This window comes from Poecilia reticulata, linkage group LG7 (genome assembly GCF_000633615.1).
Source record: "Poecilia reticulata strain Guanapo linkage group LG7, Guppy_female_1.0+MT, whole genome shotgun sequence".
NCBI lineage: Eukaryota > Metazoa > Chordata > Actinopteri > Cyprinodontiformes > Poeciliidae > Poecilia > Poecilia reticulata.
The window spans coordinates 20,962,221-20,979,757 of NC_024337.1; the positions used below are offsets into that span (position 1 = coordinate 20,962,221).

Sequence of the window (17,537 nt, forward strand, 5' to 3'; positions counted from 1 at the left end):
ATGGATGGATGGATGGATGGATGGATGGATGGATGTTTTATGTTCTGAAAAATGTAAGTGTGACAAATAAGCAAAGACCTAATAAATCTGTGAGGAGGCAAATGCTTCCTGCAGATCTGACTTTGTAGGTGTTGCAATAACATAGGAGAGATTATGGTAAAAGTGCTGTGAAGTGGTAAGAATATTAGAGAGGGACGGTGAAGAGGTGTTGACAGCATGGTGAGAAGCACACTTCCAGTTTCCCCCTTGCTGTCCACCCCCTTTGGTAAATGTCTGTACAGTATTGTACATGTGGATGTGCTCATCAAAGAACATATGGTCAGCTCTTAGATGCCTTTTCTCCACTCCTGACATCTCGAAAAAGAGAATTAAGACAAATCCCTTTGAGAAATTTACACAAACATAATTATTTATTTAGCTGGTTAAAGCCCACTTAATTCTCCTATCAGCTGTGGCAAGCTGCTTCCACATGTCCCCCATACATGGCCGGGATTAGCAGTACCACAAACTGAGGGAAAAAGTCTGGGATTTCTATTCTTATAGCCATGTGTGTGGAAGTCTGTGTTTGTGAAACATGTTTCTGCATTTATGTTCATGTGTAATGAAAATTGTGATGAAGGTGCTTGGATCCCTAAAAATATTTTTAAATAGTCACAAAAAAAAAAAGTAGCTGTTTATATTCTATCTTTTAGTGTTGGTCAAATCAATAGATAATGACAATATGCATGGGAAACCACCCTTGAAAATACGAATTAATTTATTTTTGTATTAATGTCATTTTTATGATTAACTTAGCTTTGCTTAATTTTCTGCTTATGTTTTGACATTTTCTCTGAATCTTAAACATACTAAAATATCAATGCTGGTTTATGTGGCCAATACTGCTAAAGCTTCAAAGCTATGTGATGATTTTATGTGCAACCTCTCATCTTGGCAGACGTCACTAACCTTGTAGCAAAAAGCCCAGCTTTTACAATTGGCTAGCTTAAGGTTAAAAGATAAGCTATTGTATTGAATCTCCCTCATTTGCCAGATTATTTTGGCTGCCAAGTAGGGCTCTACAGTAAATAAAACCTTCTCTTCTGTTTTGGTTTGTTTTTTAATAATCAGAAGTGATTCTAGCAACATTTTCAGGTACATATGCAGAACCTAATGGAGTCTCTTCAAAGTGAATATTGTTCTAAGCCTTTTCATTGAGCACCGGTTTCTCCTTCGTTTCCCTCCCTGTTCAAAAGCTGATACAGATAATTGAGTTCTCCTACAGCCGTCAGATTGCATTCAAAATAAAACTTCACGGTTTTGAATTATATTAGAAATGTTCTATTCCATTCTTAGTAAAATAATAAGTAATAAAATTCAGTATTGACCAAAACAGTTACAATTTGCTCATAATCAAGCAGTCTTACTTCTTGAATTTAATTAAGAACTTTTTGTAACGAATTTGGTTAAAGCCCATTGTACATTATGTTGTATTTAGTTTTTCATCAGATGTTTTTTTTTTTCTTCCAGCTTTACATGACATATTTTTTTACTATACAAACAGTTCATTAAAATTACATAACTATATTTACAATATATTTCTATTTACCCATGGAATATGTCTAGATGCCGTTACAAAAGAAATCTGTTTTAAATTACTAATGAGTAGTCCAAATAGATGAAACATGTAGTTTGATTTTTCATCAAAGATCACAAAGGTCAGAATGAGTCAACAAACTCATTCTGACCTCTCCTCAGCTGTGTCTTTCTCCTCTTTGGGAAATGTCTTGCTCTGTAGCCACGGTTAATTGGCAGATCTGTAAGATTTGCATAAATCTTTTTAAATTGCATTGCCCTTATCTGATCTCAGAGATAGGCCTGAAGGTTGGGGGAGACCATGCAGTGGCTCCGCCATTAGGGCATGACATCAAAATGACTTGTAATTGGAGGCAGCTAAGGGTCGTCACCCCGTGGTACTCTCTCAATAAGCGGCTCAAGGGTTTATGTCGCTAAAATCCCCCTTTTTTGGGGGATTTTTTTGTGTCTCATTTTGCTGTTGCACACACACACACACGCGCGCACCCACACACACGCACACACACGCACGCACACACGCACACACACGCACACACACACACACGCACACACACACACACCTTTTCATGTTTGTTTTCTTGCTCAGCTATTTCACTTCCCCAATTGTTAAATGTCTATCCTTTATTCCCAATTTTCCATAAATGTCGTTGGTAATGGTCTGTTACTCTGTTCAATCAACACAACGGCTTCAAAATTGTGTCTGTAGATGGGGTGTGAGTGTTTCTATGTGCAGCAGTGCATGTTATTGCAGTCCAAAGCTGGCAGTATTGCTGTTAAAACAGCACCTGCTATGGCCCGCCTACAGCATCAGAGCAAATTTTACAAGTTGACTTTCTGCAGACTAAAAGTGGGATCAAGTGCAACATTTCTTTGAAATCACAAAACCACCATTTCCACATGTGTATAAGCTGCTTTACCTGTGAGATGCTGTTGAAGAAAATAATGTGTTGACGTAATGAGACTTTGCAGTGCCGCAGTACAAGTGTGTTAAACAGATTCTGAAAACAAAAAGTATGCTTATCTTTAAAAGCAGTTTCACTTTTAACAGTTAAATGAATAATAAGGTCAAATAAATTAATTTGGCTGAATACGACACAAGTAAATTCATTGTATGCTGTTTGTAATTACTTTTTTTCCCTATAAAAAAAGGACATATTAGACTTTACCAATGCTAGGCTTTTGTTTTTGAAGTGAGGCTGTGGTATAATATAAAATTATACTTCAATCCATTTTAAAGTCAACAATTGTTGGCACAAATATAAATATCTAACATTTTAATTCTTATCAAAGCTATGCATAGCCCCTCGGCCCCCTCAGTAAGGTTGGGCCAAACCACCAGCTTAATGCTTGCTATGTGCTTATGATTGTTGACCTGGTGGGACACACAATTGTGTACGATTGTCAACTGCGTGAACGGTGATTTGAGGTGAAATTGAAAAAGAAAATCACATGCAAACTAATCCACCCATCTTTGTGCAATGCTCCAAAACCACTGGCAATAAAACTGATGTCTCACACAATGCTGTTATATGTTAACCATTGTAAATTCAAACCTCTGTGCTCAAAGCTTGCTCATTAAAATCACAGAAGTTGTATGTTGTGTAATCAGACCATGCTGGAAAAACAATGGCTCAGTGAGTTTTCAAACTGACAGAATTGAAATTATATTAGTTCCCTTAGATAAAGCCAACGTATCAGCTTCTGGTCTGAACTGTGGATTATTTTGCTATGTTTGTTTTTATACTTACTTTATATTTGACACTGGGTACCTTTTTTTTAAGCTGAAAAGTCCCATTCGTCTTCAGAAAAAAATGTTTTTTGCAGCATGGAAAGTAGCCTTTGTGTCCAGTATCAAAGATGACTCACAGCATTGTGTAAATACACACAGACAAAGACCTGTTTTGTTGTATTACAGTCATCGTTATTGTGCCTAACCCCTCTCCGTGTGATTCGATGTGCTCTGCCTGCATCTGCATCGACTGTGATGGGATTGATTTGGCTGTGAGGCCAAAAGATGAAGTGAAAAGCAAAACTGTCAGAAGTATTTCTTTCAAAAGTTGAAACTATCTCCCAGCCTGACAGCACTCCTACCTCCAACATCATAACCATGAATGAACAATGCTCATTTCACCTCATGTCTGTTGCTATTTAATTTCTCTTTTTATTCGTATTTCATTATTTTTACATTTCCTCTGATGGGCCACAACTTCTCTGTTTTCTCTCTCCGTCCTTCCCTTCACTGCACACATCTTCACTTGTCATCTTCTTCTCCTTCTGTCATGATGTTATTATTATTTTTTTTTCATCTTTCTGTTCCTCCTCCCAGGCTCTCCTGAAGCCAGCGGCACAGGCACATTGCAGATCTATTTGATAGATATTAATGACAACCCCCCGGCGCTCGTACCAAGGGAGTCTCAGATCTGCGAAAGGATGAACAAAAACGTCAATGGTGTCAACATCACTGCCGCCGATGCTGACACGGATCCCAACGCTGGACCCTTTGTCTTCGAGCTGCCCAACTTCCCCAGCAGCATCCGACGCAACTGGACCATTGCACGGATCAGTGGTGAGTAGCTGCCGCTAAAAAAATGAAAAGATTAAATAAATAAAACTTTTATCATGAATTTTTCCACCATTCTTGCTGGTGTATGACCTCTTGTAAATGTTACATGCTGCAGGTAGACAACTGAAACTGAGAAAATTGTGGATGTCAGAGTTTTTTCTCGGTTTGTTATTATACCATTTTATTACTGTACTTTGTGCTTCAACTTCTGATTTGAGAATCGGATAATTTTCAAGTGATTTGTTCGTTAAAAAAAAAAAAAAAACTTCTTGAGAATAATGCAGAAGCTTGGCACACCTTTCATTTGGAAATCTACCCAGTCCACATGGCAGAAACACAAACTCAGCCAGATTGGATGAGGAGCGCTGGTCCTCAGCCATCATGACTCTCCAGACGAGAAATAATGGGTTCGGGTCCAAATTGGTTTACTTATTCCAAGACTTTTACAAAGGTTCTGTGAAACCACAGTATGATCCTGCCATCACCATGTTTGGATTTTAGGAGGAGTAAATACTAAGTTCTTTCGTCGATGAAATCTGTAATTATTTCCATTGTATTCCCATTCCATTGGAAATAATTACAATCCCTAATTTTATTGCTACAGATAAAATAGACATTTTATCTGCGGCAATGTTTATTGCTACAGATATTGTCTCATATCTTTCCCAGACATGTGCCTTGACACCATTTTGCCTCACAATTTTGTGGATATTGTCTCATTATACCATAGATTTGTTTTCTATTAGGCTTGTGTCTTTCCAAATTATGCCCACTGAATTTAATTAGGCATTGATGGACTCTAGCTACTGTAGAACTATATCAAGGGACATTGACTGAATTATAAGTTCCATTGTTAAACATATAAATGTACTGAAATTAAATAATTTTTCATCAAAATTAACTCAGGTAGATGAAAAGAGAAACAATGTTTAGCATAAAAAATAAACTTAATTATATCTTGATTATTCCCAACATTTGGGAATATAGTCAATGGACTGAGTAAGTTGAACACTGTGTGAAGATGTTCAAACAGAGATCCAGTGTTTCCTTTTTTTATGAAATATGAAATTAACTGCCAGATAAACTTACCAGAGGCTGACATGTTGTTTATGCTTTTATTTCATTCACATGACGTAAATGTTTAAATAATAAAACCTTTGGCTTTTTTTAATAACAAGAGGATGCAAAGTATGAATAATAATATGCTTAACATGGAGTAGAAAGATCTAGACTTTTAAGTAGAATGTCTAATTTTGTGTCCGAAGTCTTAGCTTCCGACACAAGAAAGAAATGTAGTTTCAAAACAATATCAACATGGTTATTTCTTAACAAGTGTTTTTCCCTCTTTGTTTTGCTCAGGTGATTATGCCCGTCTCGCTCTTCGGTACCAGGTCTACTTAGAACCAGGAATGTACGAGGTCCCTATCATTGTGTCAGACTCTGGCAACCCTCCGTTGTCCAACAGGTCTGTCATCAAAGTGAAGGTTTGTCCGTGCGATGACAATGGAGACTGTACCACACTTGGTGCTGTCGCGGCCGCTGGCCTGGGGACTGGAGCCATCATCTTCATCCTCATCTGCATCATCATACTGCTGTGTAAGTGTCCTTAATGAACTCGTTCACTGAAACCGTGATGCTTCTAAAGAGATCCACATATTTACTTGTAGCTCTGCAGGCGTTTTTCGTACAATGGCCGCCTGAAAAGAATACAACTTGTTTTACACTCTGATTTTCAAACATGTCTACTCTTTCTCACTCCATTGAGTATTACAAACCCTTATCAGTTCACACAAACCTACAGATCAACTAAGAGCTGCAAGTTATACTTGCATAATTCACAACTAAGCCTGAAGTAAATATTAAAGATGCTGCACTCAGAGATTTATTGCCAATTCATGATCTTACGACTTACAGCAGTCTTCTAAAAGTCTGACAGGCCAATATATATTTTAGCCAATTCTGATTCTTTTTTTAGATATATAATTTACAAACACTAAATATTTCTTGAAGCAAAGACAAGTTGCTGTTAAAATAGGTTTTAGATATTTAGAGTTGAAATCTTAAACTGTTTTTTTTGCATCTTGCCTCAACGTAATTAACCCAGTTAGCCTTTCTGCTGTAAACAACAGTCTCTATTTGTATTTCCAAGACAATGTGGACGCGGCCCACGTTTTAAAGGCCGCTTATTCCATCAGAGGCAAAGCTTGAAAACTCAATATGATAAAAACAGAGCAACCTTGTAGGTGCAAAACAACCAAAAGTGCAGGTCTAGCTCCCTTCAGCAGTGAAAAAAACAACCATTGTGTCTCCATTGAAAATACTCTGTAAGGGTTTCTTAGTACCTCTCTTGACCTAATTTCTAAAGCCCTCAGTGGTATTAAAATAGCTAGCTTTGAATCGTTTTCCTGCAGTAATAACTTAGAAGAAATCGCTGTGGTTACCAGTACCTGATGGTGTTTAGAAATTATGCATGAGCATATTATGTAAAGTTCACATGTTTGAGATTCCACCTGGGTCAGGGCAAATCAAGCTAAAGCTTGTTCAAACCAGCCAGTTTCTGAGTGCATCACCATCAAGTAAATATAATTTTGGAGTGTCAAAAAGACAAACAAGCTAAACAGGCACATGTTTGTCCCCAAATCGAGATCAAGTATGTAACATGCACATGCAGTGAAAAGTGTAATATCCACTGCAACTTGAAGTGAACCAGATATGATTTAAATGGCTGAGATGGGACAGGGGGAACTTATTTTACAGCTTGTGAGACACGGTTGACATCCAATGTTTACAGGAGGAAATGATACAAAAGGATTAGACACAAGGTTGTTTCTGGATGCTGATTCTTTTTTTCTTCGTAGACATTTGAAATGTCGAGGTGCCCACAGCGAAAGTGCAATGAGCCGCATGCTTTTCATTAATAGTGCTGAACAGAAAGTTGCATTGTAACGGCTTAACACTTCAATCCCAGCATGATTTAAAACCACACCATTGTAGTTCTGAAAATACTTACAGTGAGGCCCAGAATTGTGCAAATCAAATTGAAATTAAATTATAATAGAATTAGGCTACACTCTTATTTTTCTTCCAGAACTTTTTTTTTTCCAACCTAAGCCCTTAGCTTTTACACATTGCTGTGCTTCGGTGCTGTGTATAGATCCCTTAGCAAGGCTGAAGACATCACTTCATCAATAAGTAAAGGTGTCAGTTGATTTTGTGTTGTTGCAGCACATCCTGCAGCTGTGTGAGGTTCCTTTGTGAATTGTTGCAGGCATGGTGCTGTTGTTTGTGGTGTGGATCAAGCGCAGGGAGAAGGAGAGGCAGACGAAGCAGCTGCTGATTGACCCAGAAGATGACGTCCGAGACAACATCCTCAAATACGACGAGGAGGGCGGAGGAGAAGAGGATCAAGTGAGAGCTTCAGAGAGACACACCACACGTCCGCACGGACACCAAAGCCTGTGTCCATGCTTACGCTGCTCATGTTCCTCTACCTCTGTGGCGTTGCAGGACTACGACTTGAGCCAGCTGCAGCAGCCCGACTCTTTAGAACACATCATCAGCAAGCCGCCTGGCGTACGCAGAGTTGACGAGAGGCCCATCATCCCAGAGTCTCAGTACCCAATCAGACCAGTTGTGCCCCATCCTGGAGACATCGGAGACTTTATCCATGAGGTGATCTTACAGACATTTGTATGTCTGGCATGTGTCAAATCTCTGTGTTAGTTACAAAGTTTCTTATCACACGGTGCAGTAACTTTTCAGTTGTGCTTCCATGCGACACATAATGCGATTTGTACATTTTTGCTTGTTTTTTGTTTTTTTTTGGTGGGGGGATGACAACAACTAGTTTTCCTTCACTTTACAGCCACCCCACCCTCCAAACACTCATAAATACACACAAAACTCAGACGCTGGCACGTTTATGCGAGGAAATACTGATTGACAGACTCATGACAACGCGTTCACACTCGAGAGGTGTTGGCAGCTGTTCAGCTTTGATCCATCCAGCCTTGACTCTCTGTCTGTCTGTCTCTGTCTCACACACATAAACTCACCTGATCTCGCTCCAGCAGTCCGATTAAACTCAAACACGGCAAACACATGGTGTTTTTGCTACGTTCTGAATCCACGGGGGATGGAGCTTTTTAGGCTTTTGTCTTTATTTCTCTTGAGTCTACAAGGGCTGTTCTCCTCACCTGCCTCACCTCGAGGTTGGTGGCCCTCGTATGTTTGTCTTTAAAACTCCAGCACTGAATGAAAAATACAGTCAATTCTTTTTACAAAATGCAATATGACAGCTACTACAGCAAATGATGAGAATACAAAAACTTGTATGCCAAATTATTTTATTTATTAGTGTATTTATTTTTACATTTCAGCCACAAGATTTTATTTGTATTTGTATTCTGTTTGCTTTTCAGTGCCATTTATTGGCATTTTCAGTGAAAGGCCAGCACAGATTTTTAATTGGATTAAGGATCGAGCCTGTACTGGACCATTCTACGTGAACATGCTGTTCTCCTAACCACATTTGAACATCTAATTTGGGTTGTTGTCCTGCTGGTTGATGAATCCCAGTCTTAAGTCTGTTTTCAGTCTCTAGCAGGTTTTCTCCCAGGATTGCCCTGCATGTCAGGTCAGGTCAGTCCTGAGCAGCTTACCTGGCCATACCCGATTTTTCTGTTGTGTTCTTCAGTCTTTATCGCGCTGTTTGTTCACTAATGTTCTCTAATAAATCTCTGAGGCCTTCACAGAACACCTATACAGATGATAAATTATACACAGATGTACTCTATTTACGTAAATAGGTTGCTTAAGAAAATTTGAAAATCCTCAATCTTTTTTCTTTCGCTTCACAAATACGGGCAATTTCAGGTTCACATAAAATTCCCAATAAAACATTGATATTTGTGGCTTTAATGGGGCAAAATCTGAAATAGTTCAGCGGGCATGAATACTTTTGCAAAGCACACATTTTTGACCTAGAATAGTCTAATATATGCTCCTCCACTGAATTTTAACTTGTTAGAAAACGACATTGTTCTAGACAAGCGTGTAGCCCCTACCATAAATACATCACAGATCTGGAAGGAGCTTTATGAGATGAAGCCTGAAGTGCCTGTAATGGAACTTTGATCAGCTATTTTTTTACTGCACGTCCATACCCAGAATCCATAAAATGATATCTGCTAAGCTTTTTATACTTTTTGCACCAAACTCCTCAACAGCTGAACACTTCATTTCAAAGCTTAATAGCCATCTTAGGAACATTTTGGTTGTGAGCTGGAGACCTAAAAACTGGAGATGGGTTAAAAAAAATCTCAGTACAGCTGGTTTTGCATGGATCCTCCTAGTTGTGGGTCTTATGTTAGTCTTTTGCATGAGCCTTGGCTGTCTCTATCTTCTAACATCCCCTTCTGCCAGCATTCCAAATTAATTAACAGGACTGGAAAAATCCCCCCTCTTGTACAAAGTGCTCACTGTTCTCGGCAGTAGTTCCCTGTCGCTGAAATTTTTTTGCAACCATGTCATTCTCGAACGGAATAAAAACAAGCTTATGGCATGAAATTGCAGCACAATTGCCAATACATTGGCTACTGCAAGTCTTGCATGATTCATTTAATACTTTCCCACCACATTTTGCAGTCTGGAAGGGAAAACTCTGGAAAACACACGGCTCTCCTGTCTAATCTCTCCTGGGTTATAAATAAAGGCATGCTTCATTATCTGTCTTTGTCAGAGCTGTAATGGACTGCCAACTTGTCTCACCTCTCGCCCTGTGACAGCAGGGACAGGCACAAAATTGTAGGTACAAAATGGGGGTCAAAGTTGGCAAAGGAGAAACTTGACCCAGTCGTTTAAAACAGCTCAACCTGAAAATGTTCGTGTCCACGGGACGCAACTCTATATTAGTGGATAACGATCAGCTGATGTGACGGAGAGGCTGAGCCAGCGGCTGCCGCCAATGTAAGTTTGATGTAGAAACACAGAAACTGATTGGTTCAAAAGTCCACTTGTGAAAGTGAAGAATTTTTCAATTCTGCAAACGTACCGTTTTCCATATCCACCGACATTTTCGGCTTGGGTTGCTTTATGTTTTCTAAATTATTTTGTACACTTGGACAACTATAGTCACCGAGAGCCTTCTGAATAGTTTGCGTTATTTTATTGTTGTAAATATGGAGTGAGTTAATCTTTTTTTTTTTTTTTTTTGCTTTGTTTGCTCTTCTTGTCCTCATCAGGGTCTGCGGGCTGCAGACAACGACCCCACAGCCCCTCCGTATGATTCCCTGCTCGTTTTTGACTATGAAGGCAGCGGCTCCACCGCCGGCTCAGTCAGCTCCCTCAACTCCTCCAGCACAGGAGACCAGGACTATGACTACCTCAATGACTGGGGACCCCGTTTTAAGAAGTTGGCTGACATGTACGGGGGTGGGGATGACGATTAAGAATCCAGCCCCATCTCTCACATATGTACACACACACACACACCCTCAACCCGTCAGCTGGCCTGCCAAGCTCTGTCTCCACAACACAGTGGGGCTATTACACCCTTCTTGAACACACGTTAAAGATGGCATGTTCACACGGACCAACCAACCAATCTAATAACCCACCACAGAGGATCAGTGCCGTGAGTCACTTCCAGGTGCTCCTGCTCTAAGCCTGTCTAAGACTGTACCAGAAGCTCTGATTTGAAGGCTTTGTGTCATATCTACGTTCAAACTCATGTACTTTCTTTGTCACGTCAGTTTTTGAGTTGTGCACTTTGATTATGTATTTATTTTTTTATGCCTGGTTTTATTTCAGTTTCTATTTCCTTTTTTTTTTGGACTTAGTCTCGTTTGATTCAGAAGATTCCCTTTTTCCGGAGGGATTTCACTTTTCCCTCTCCGTCAGCCCCCCGCCCGCCCGCCTGTCTGAAGGAGCTTTAGGTTGAGCTACATGCTTTTTCTGAGGCAAACAAAAGTGAGAGAAAAGGTAACACAGGTATGAAAGTCCTCTTTACATGGAGGGTTTTGATCAATTCTTTCCTGAACTTGAATTACTTAGAACAGAAGCACTGTTGTTTAAAAAAAGTGCCTTCAGTGGTGGGTTTCTTTTAGCAGACTCCTGCTAACTCAGGATTGGTTGCCATTATTTGGGCTAACAGGCCGTGACATGACCCCAGACCCTTTAATTCAGATCTCCCTCGTCATTTCTCCCGACCGGCAGGGCCGTCGTATCTGCGGGAGATGTCAGTGCTGGTTTTAGAGGGCACTCCAAGTAGACATACTGTACATAGGCCTACAGTGTGTCTCTAGGTGACGGACAAATCATTAGGCTTTTTCAAGTCAGATGTACCTGTGCCCCTAGATCACATTTAGCTTGACTGTGATTGCTGAAATCGCAGATACATGTAAAGAGGCTGTCTTAAAGAAAAAAACATCATCGTGTCTTTGTTTCTTGTAGCAACAGCAGCTGTGTTTGTTTTGCTCTCAGTGTGTGAGAGATTGGGCTCGTTACTAAGCATAAAGGTTGACAAGCTAAATGTGTCGTTTCTGCAATGTTGCTGGGTGTGAAGTGCTTAAAGAGGTTATTTAGGAGCTTGGCTTTAAGATCATCCAATATTTGCATATGTAATCTTTCACCTTACAATTAGCTGTACCTTGAGTTACTGTCTCTTAATTTTACCCAAATTAGCCCATCTTGCTTGTCCTGTAACTTTTTGACATAAACATTGATACAAAGACTAGAGATTCAATTTTCAGCTTGTGCTCTTGACTTGTGATCTAATCAGAACTCACACAAGTCTTATACCTTTTCAGGTCAGTGAATGTACCATATCAAACCACAGAAGTGGCAACACACTTAAAATGTTGGACGTTACTTTGGGAAGAAGACTCAAAGTTTGCACCAATGAGGGGTTTAAAAATGAAATCAGTGAAAACACAGTAGGTGAAAAAAGGAAAAAGTGTGTTCTATAAGGATATCAGGATCAACCAACTGTTCTTTCAGGCGACATGTTGCTTCATCACCATCTAGAATTTTGCAGTTTTGTTTTCTTTTATATGCAGCTTTTATGGGTTTAAAATGAACAGTCTGCCACAAGAAATTGAAATTGGAGCTGAGTTCAGCAGATAACAGGAAGGCTAAACAGAGTAAATCAAAATGTCCAGTTTCAGCCACATTGGTTATAGATCATGCTGAATTTGGAAATGTTGGCTTTTTTGGCAAATATATAAGATTTAAAGTGGGGTTGGACATTATCTAGGGGATACACTTGGGATTGCTGTGAACAGGTACAATTGATAACTTTTCCAATCGCAAACTTGAGCTGCTAAAGGACTTTTGAAATGTCAACTCCCTTATAAATTTGTCTTGGTTTTAAAATCGCAAAACCCATCTCTCTGACATGATCATGTCAATAATACTGTTATGGCAGCTCCTACAAAGATAATTAAATCTGCTTTGACACTTCATAGCTTTACAAAAAACCCAACATTGGTGCATCTGTAACAGTCACTGGCTCAAATAAGCAGCGGCAAGCAGACTTAGCACTGTCACAAACCAGCTCTTGTTAGGCAGAGTCCCACTTATTTAAAATGTTAGTCAGAAAATCCTGACATTAATTTAAGAGGTTTTACGAAAGGTAGATTTGTGTGAAGCCCGTGTGCTTTAGTAATGAGACTCGTCCTAACACATTTGCTGTCTGCCAGCTTCTCTAAGCTTTTGTAAACTTAATTTGTGGCACATCAGGGATGTGCTACAGGGACATGTGTTTATTTCAGACATAGTTTGCACATTAAAGTTTTTGAATATGCAAAACATTTCAAAAAATGGTACAGGGAGGAACTGATCATTGAAAATATGATTTGTTCAGGCAGGTTTGTATTGTTTCTTACTAATAACTCACCTGAAGATCTACAAAGGTCAGCGGGTGTAAAGGAGCAAGGTTTTTCTAATTATTCCTTTCTTAATCTGTTAAATTTTTATTCAATAAGATTTAGATAATTATCAAACCACTCTGTTTTACAAAATATGACAAGAAAGCAGGCATGAGCTCTTTGAGATGCCTTGAGGAAAAAATACCAGTTTCATGGTATCATCATGGTATCATTATTTAGACAAAGACTTAAAACCAAAGTGATCAAATCGCTTTTATTTGAAAATTTGAAGTAGCTAATGGTCTTAATGGTCTTGTTACTGCTAAATAACATACTTCTAGTTACACTAATAGTACAATACCATATTTTATTTTAATGCATAGATTAAACATTTCAATAAACATGAAATTATTTTACTAGCAGTTTTTAGATAACAGTCTTATTGCACAGAATGTTATACATTTTTGCTATTTTTTAGATGTACAGGAGTGTAACAAGCTGATATTAGCTTCTTAATTGGTTGGGCTATCTGATTGGTTAAAGTGTAAAGTTGGCTGCTTAGGTTATTGCTGCTCATAATTTGTGAACTGTAGTTTAAAAACAGCGTTATTTTAATAAAAGCGTCATAGTTTCACGCACCATGATTTGGCTTTTTGTGACTAGAAATCTGTACAAAGAGTTGGCATTTTATTTGTTTTAAACAAGGGAAAAGGATAGTAGCTGTTATTCAGCCAGCTTCCCAGCAACGGGTGGAGGAGAGACAGCAAACAAGGAAACAGTACTCTGGTCACTTCCTCTCTCATCTCTTTTAAAGGACCTTAAGGTATAAACAGTATAACAGATCATTTTAGCAGCTCTGAAACTGTTGCTTTGCAAACCCTTGATATGGTTTGCAAAATTGAGTGAAAATAGGTAAATTGAGTGAAAATAGACTGGTAAGAAAATATGGAAATGTTTGGCTGTAGATACAAGTAGACAGAAAGTGGTGTGCATCATTTGACTTAAAAAAAAAAAAACGAAAGGAGCAACCAATCCAGTGTAAATAAACAGGTCACCAGGGTCAATTTGGTTCGGTTGGCAGATTGATAAGTATGAATTGGTGCTTATACAACCTAAAAACGTTGATGATCAGGATAGCCGCCAGCTCAGATATGAAAACGGAGTGGTTTCCACAGCTCACTGCTAGATAAGCTCTTATCTGTGTGACTGCCTTTTAGCCTGAAGAATATCCCACAAAATAAACACAGCTGTTAGTTCCTGTTTGTGAATCTTTCTGACACATAAACGTTGTAAATATAGAATCTTTTTATATATGTGGTGACATTAGTTTTTTTGTGCAGACTTTTTTTTTTCCACTATCGTTTGGTTCCAAATGAATACTTGGCAAGTTATATTTCACAAAAAGCCATGTGCATTTACTAGAATTTGTATAAATCTGTACGGGCTGACAGCCATAATTGTATTGCTTCATCGTGGCGAGAGGGTTTCCACTCCAAACCAATCTGTACAGTACACACTCACTCCTCTAGGCCTTACTGTACATATAAGAGTGTTCTATATTATATAATCCCATTCTGCAGTGTTTCAATTCACTCAAAGAGCAGCACTAAGACTGATGGCTATCCTGTCTCCAAAGAAAGAAGAAATATCATAGTTGTGATGCTCTGCAATCAGACATTCAAATCAGATTCTGGGCCAAACAGATGTTGGCAGCCAACCTTCATAAACTGTTACATATGAAGACATGACGCATTGTTGTAGTGATACTGAATGTTGGCTTGGCAGCAAGGCACCAGTGCATAGACTGAAACTTGATCCCCCAGTTTGGTTTTTGAAGTCGTGGTCCATCTGTTGTGTTGACATTCTCTTGCTAATATAAAGGGAGAATTAACAAATGAACACCAAGAGGGAACTGCACTGCCAAAGTTCAACCCTGAGTTCTGTCTGACACTTGGGGTTACTCCAAGAACACCCGGTCACTGCGGGCTGTTCTGGACTCTTTATCACCATGGACGCAGACCTGAAGGGAGATTCTAAAAGATGCCAAACTTTTGTTCTGCTATGGATCGAAGCCCAAATATGGGCAGCAGGTTCTCATACGAGTCCTCCTGCTATTCAAGTCCAAGTGTACATAATGTAATATTTGCTTGATGCTAAACAGACCATGTTAGGCAAGCTGTAACTGTACAATTGGAGCTTTTTGCATGTGTCTTTTTATAATGGGCAGATGAGTTCTACTGCAATTATCATGAACAAATTCAAAAACTGTGCAGCCTGCATGACGGAGGCTGGAGTCCAGATGGGACTCTGGTGTACGCATATTGTTTCAAATGAAGGAGAAAGAAGAAGAAGAATAAAAAGCAGAAAAAATATTGCACAGGTATCAAGTCAAAAGACTTTTTTTTGTAAATTGCCAACAGCACAAATATTTTATATTGTTGTTTGTACCTTTTTTTAAAAAAAGAAAAGGGAAAAAAAAGGGAAAGAGTCTGTTATTTCAAGCGTGTGTTTATATTGCCACTGCGACGTTGGTTTCCAGAAACACCATACAGTACATTCACAGCCTTGCAGATGAACCTTGTAATATAGACGCTGAGCCAGAGAGTCCCTGTCAGCATCATGTGTTATAAATAAAAATTTCCCCTCCTTGTAAGAACAGAGCATCTTGTCTTTTCTATGTCAGCTACTGTTTCCACTAAGCAATGCATTTCATCTGACTCTTCGTTACTAAAGTGTTTATTTGATGCAGAGCACTTTAAGGTTAAACTTATAAGGTTAATACAAATGTTTCCTTAATCGCGGTCAAAAATTCCAAAAGAAATCCAACTGAAAATCAGCAACAAAGCGTGGAAATATTTTACAGATAGTCCTGGAAACTCTTTTACGGATAACCTTTAGATTAAAGGTTAAGGATAATAGATACAAATTTTAGTGTCCAGATCGGCGGTACTCACATCCAGGCTTCGAGGGCCGTTGACCTGCAACTTTTAGATGTGATCCTGGATCAACGTGCCTCAATCGAGTAGCTGAATAACCTCCTCAGTGCAGTCACGTTCTCCAGAGTGCTGCTAATAACCTGATTGTTTATGTCAGGTGTGGAGAAGCAGAGCCACATCTAAAACCTGCGGGACTCCGGCCACCGAGGCCTGGATTTGAGGATCCCTGCTCTAGATGCACACAGGCGGTAGAGACATATCATAAAAGACATCTTTAATTGCAGCAAAATTATGTTTTGCTAGGTATTCACGATGGGAGGTTGAACACACTTTTAAAAACATTTATGCTTCAGTATCTCAATTATGTAACATTTTTGTTCTATCAGATGGAATCACCATTAAAGTTTTAAAATATGAACAACCTCAAAGGTGTGAATACTTTTTGTATTAACAGTTTGTAAAAACTGCAACAGTATGTTTGGCCTTAAACCAAAGGTTGTGTATGCAAGTCATTGGGTTACATTTCAGATGGATACTTACTGTTAAATTATACTGGAGTGGTTTGATCTTCATATGCAAATGATGTACTTTTAGTCTTCCATAAACAAACATGTTACAGGAAACAGATCTCTAAGGCTGTGTTTCCAAACCCTGGTCCTCTAGGCTCACTGCCCTGCATGTTTTAGATGTTTCCCTGCTTTAATGCCCCTGATTCAGCTGATTGCAGTTCAGCAAATGCCTGTTAATCAGTCATGAATTGAAACCAGTTCAGCTGAAGCAAGGAAACACCTAAAACATGCAGAGCACTGTGCCTAGAGGAGGAGGGTTGAGAAACTGCTCTAAGGAAAGAATTAGAATCTAAACGAATTAGAAATTGTGTTGTACTTCTCTATGCAGCAGTCTAGGATGTTGATTATTGGTTGGGATTCATATTCAAAATTAGTTTTACTTCCAGCCATGAGCAAACATGAAGCTAAAATGATCAGCACAATTAAGGATGTTCATTCGTCAGATGTCTTCCAAGGCAACATAATGAGGCCTCCCTTCGCTGTGGCAGATGAAAAACAGGAGGTTTGAAATAAGCTGTGCCTAATTTTCTCCCTCAATCTATTGCAAATTTGATCACGATAAAAACAAAACCAGATGTTTCAAAGCTGTAAATAAGAGTGTTCATTGATCTGAAAATGAACATTTTTAATCAAACATTTCCTCTGCATCTTATTTTCTGCTGTCTGTTTTTTAATTTGTTCCAAATTTTGTAAGATGCTACACATGAAGCAAAAATGATTTTTGGCATTTTTTTTAAACTGCAGGGCAAATTTCATTATGCTTTGACTCAATTTATATCATGTGAAAAAATAAAAAACAGTTGTCTTATTTAACAGGGAGAGTAGACAATATTGAGCAAGTGAAAGTGTGCTGGAAAGTTTTGCTTTTCTTGTCCCTGGTTTCTTGGGTTTTACAAAGCCACCCTACAAAACCAACAGCAACGTGCAATATCAAAGAAAAAGACTCCATCAATCCATTCAACGCTCCTACCCTTGTGGGGTCACTGGGCAAGAGGTGGGCTACACTGTGCATAGATTAATCTAAGGA

The 17,537-nt window shown here is 38.9% G+C and overlaps 1 protein-coding gene across 1 annotated transcript in view; it reads left to right on the forward strand.

The window, feature by feature from the left end:
• Positions 1-14,021, forward strand: part of LOC103467941 (cadherin-4-like) — a 258,410-nt gene extending 244,389 nt beyond the window's left edge. The window contains exons 11-15 of the mRNA XM_017305652.1: positions 3,869-4,141; positions 5,498-5,734; positions 7,407-7,546; positions 7,646-7,810; positions 10,381-14,021. Coding sequence (XP_017161141.1) covers positions 3,869-4,141; positions 5,498-5,734; positions 7,407-7,546; positions 7,646-7,810; positions 10,381-10,587 — 1,022 coding nt within the window. The 3' untranslated portion in view covers positions 10,588-14,021. The remainder of the gene's footprint in view (positions 1-3,868; positions 4,142-5,497; positions 5,735-7,406; positions 7,547-7,645; positions 7,811-10,380) is intronic.
• The last annotated feature ends 3,516 nt before the right edge of the window (positions 14,022-17,537 follow it).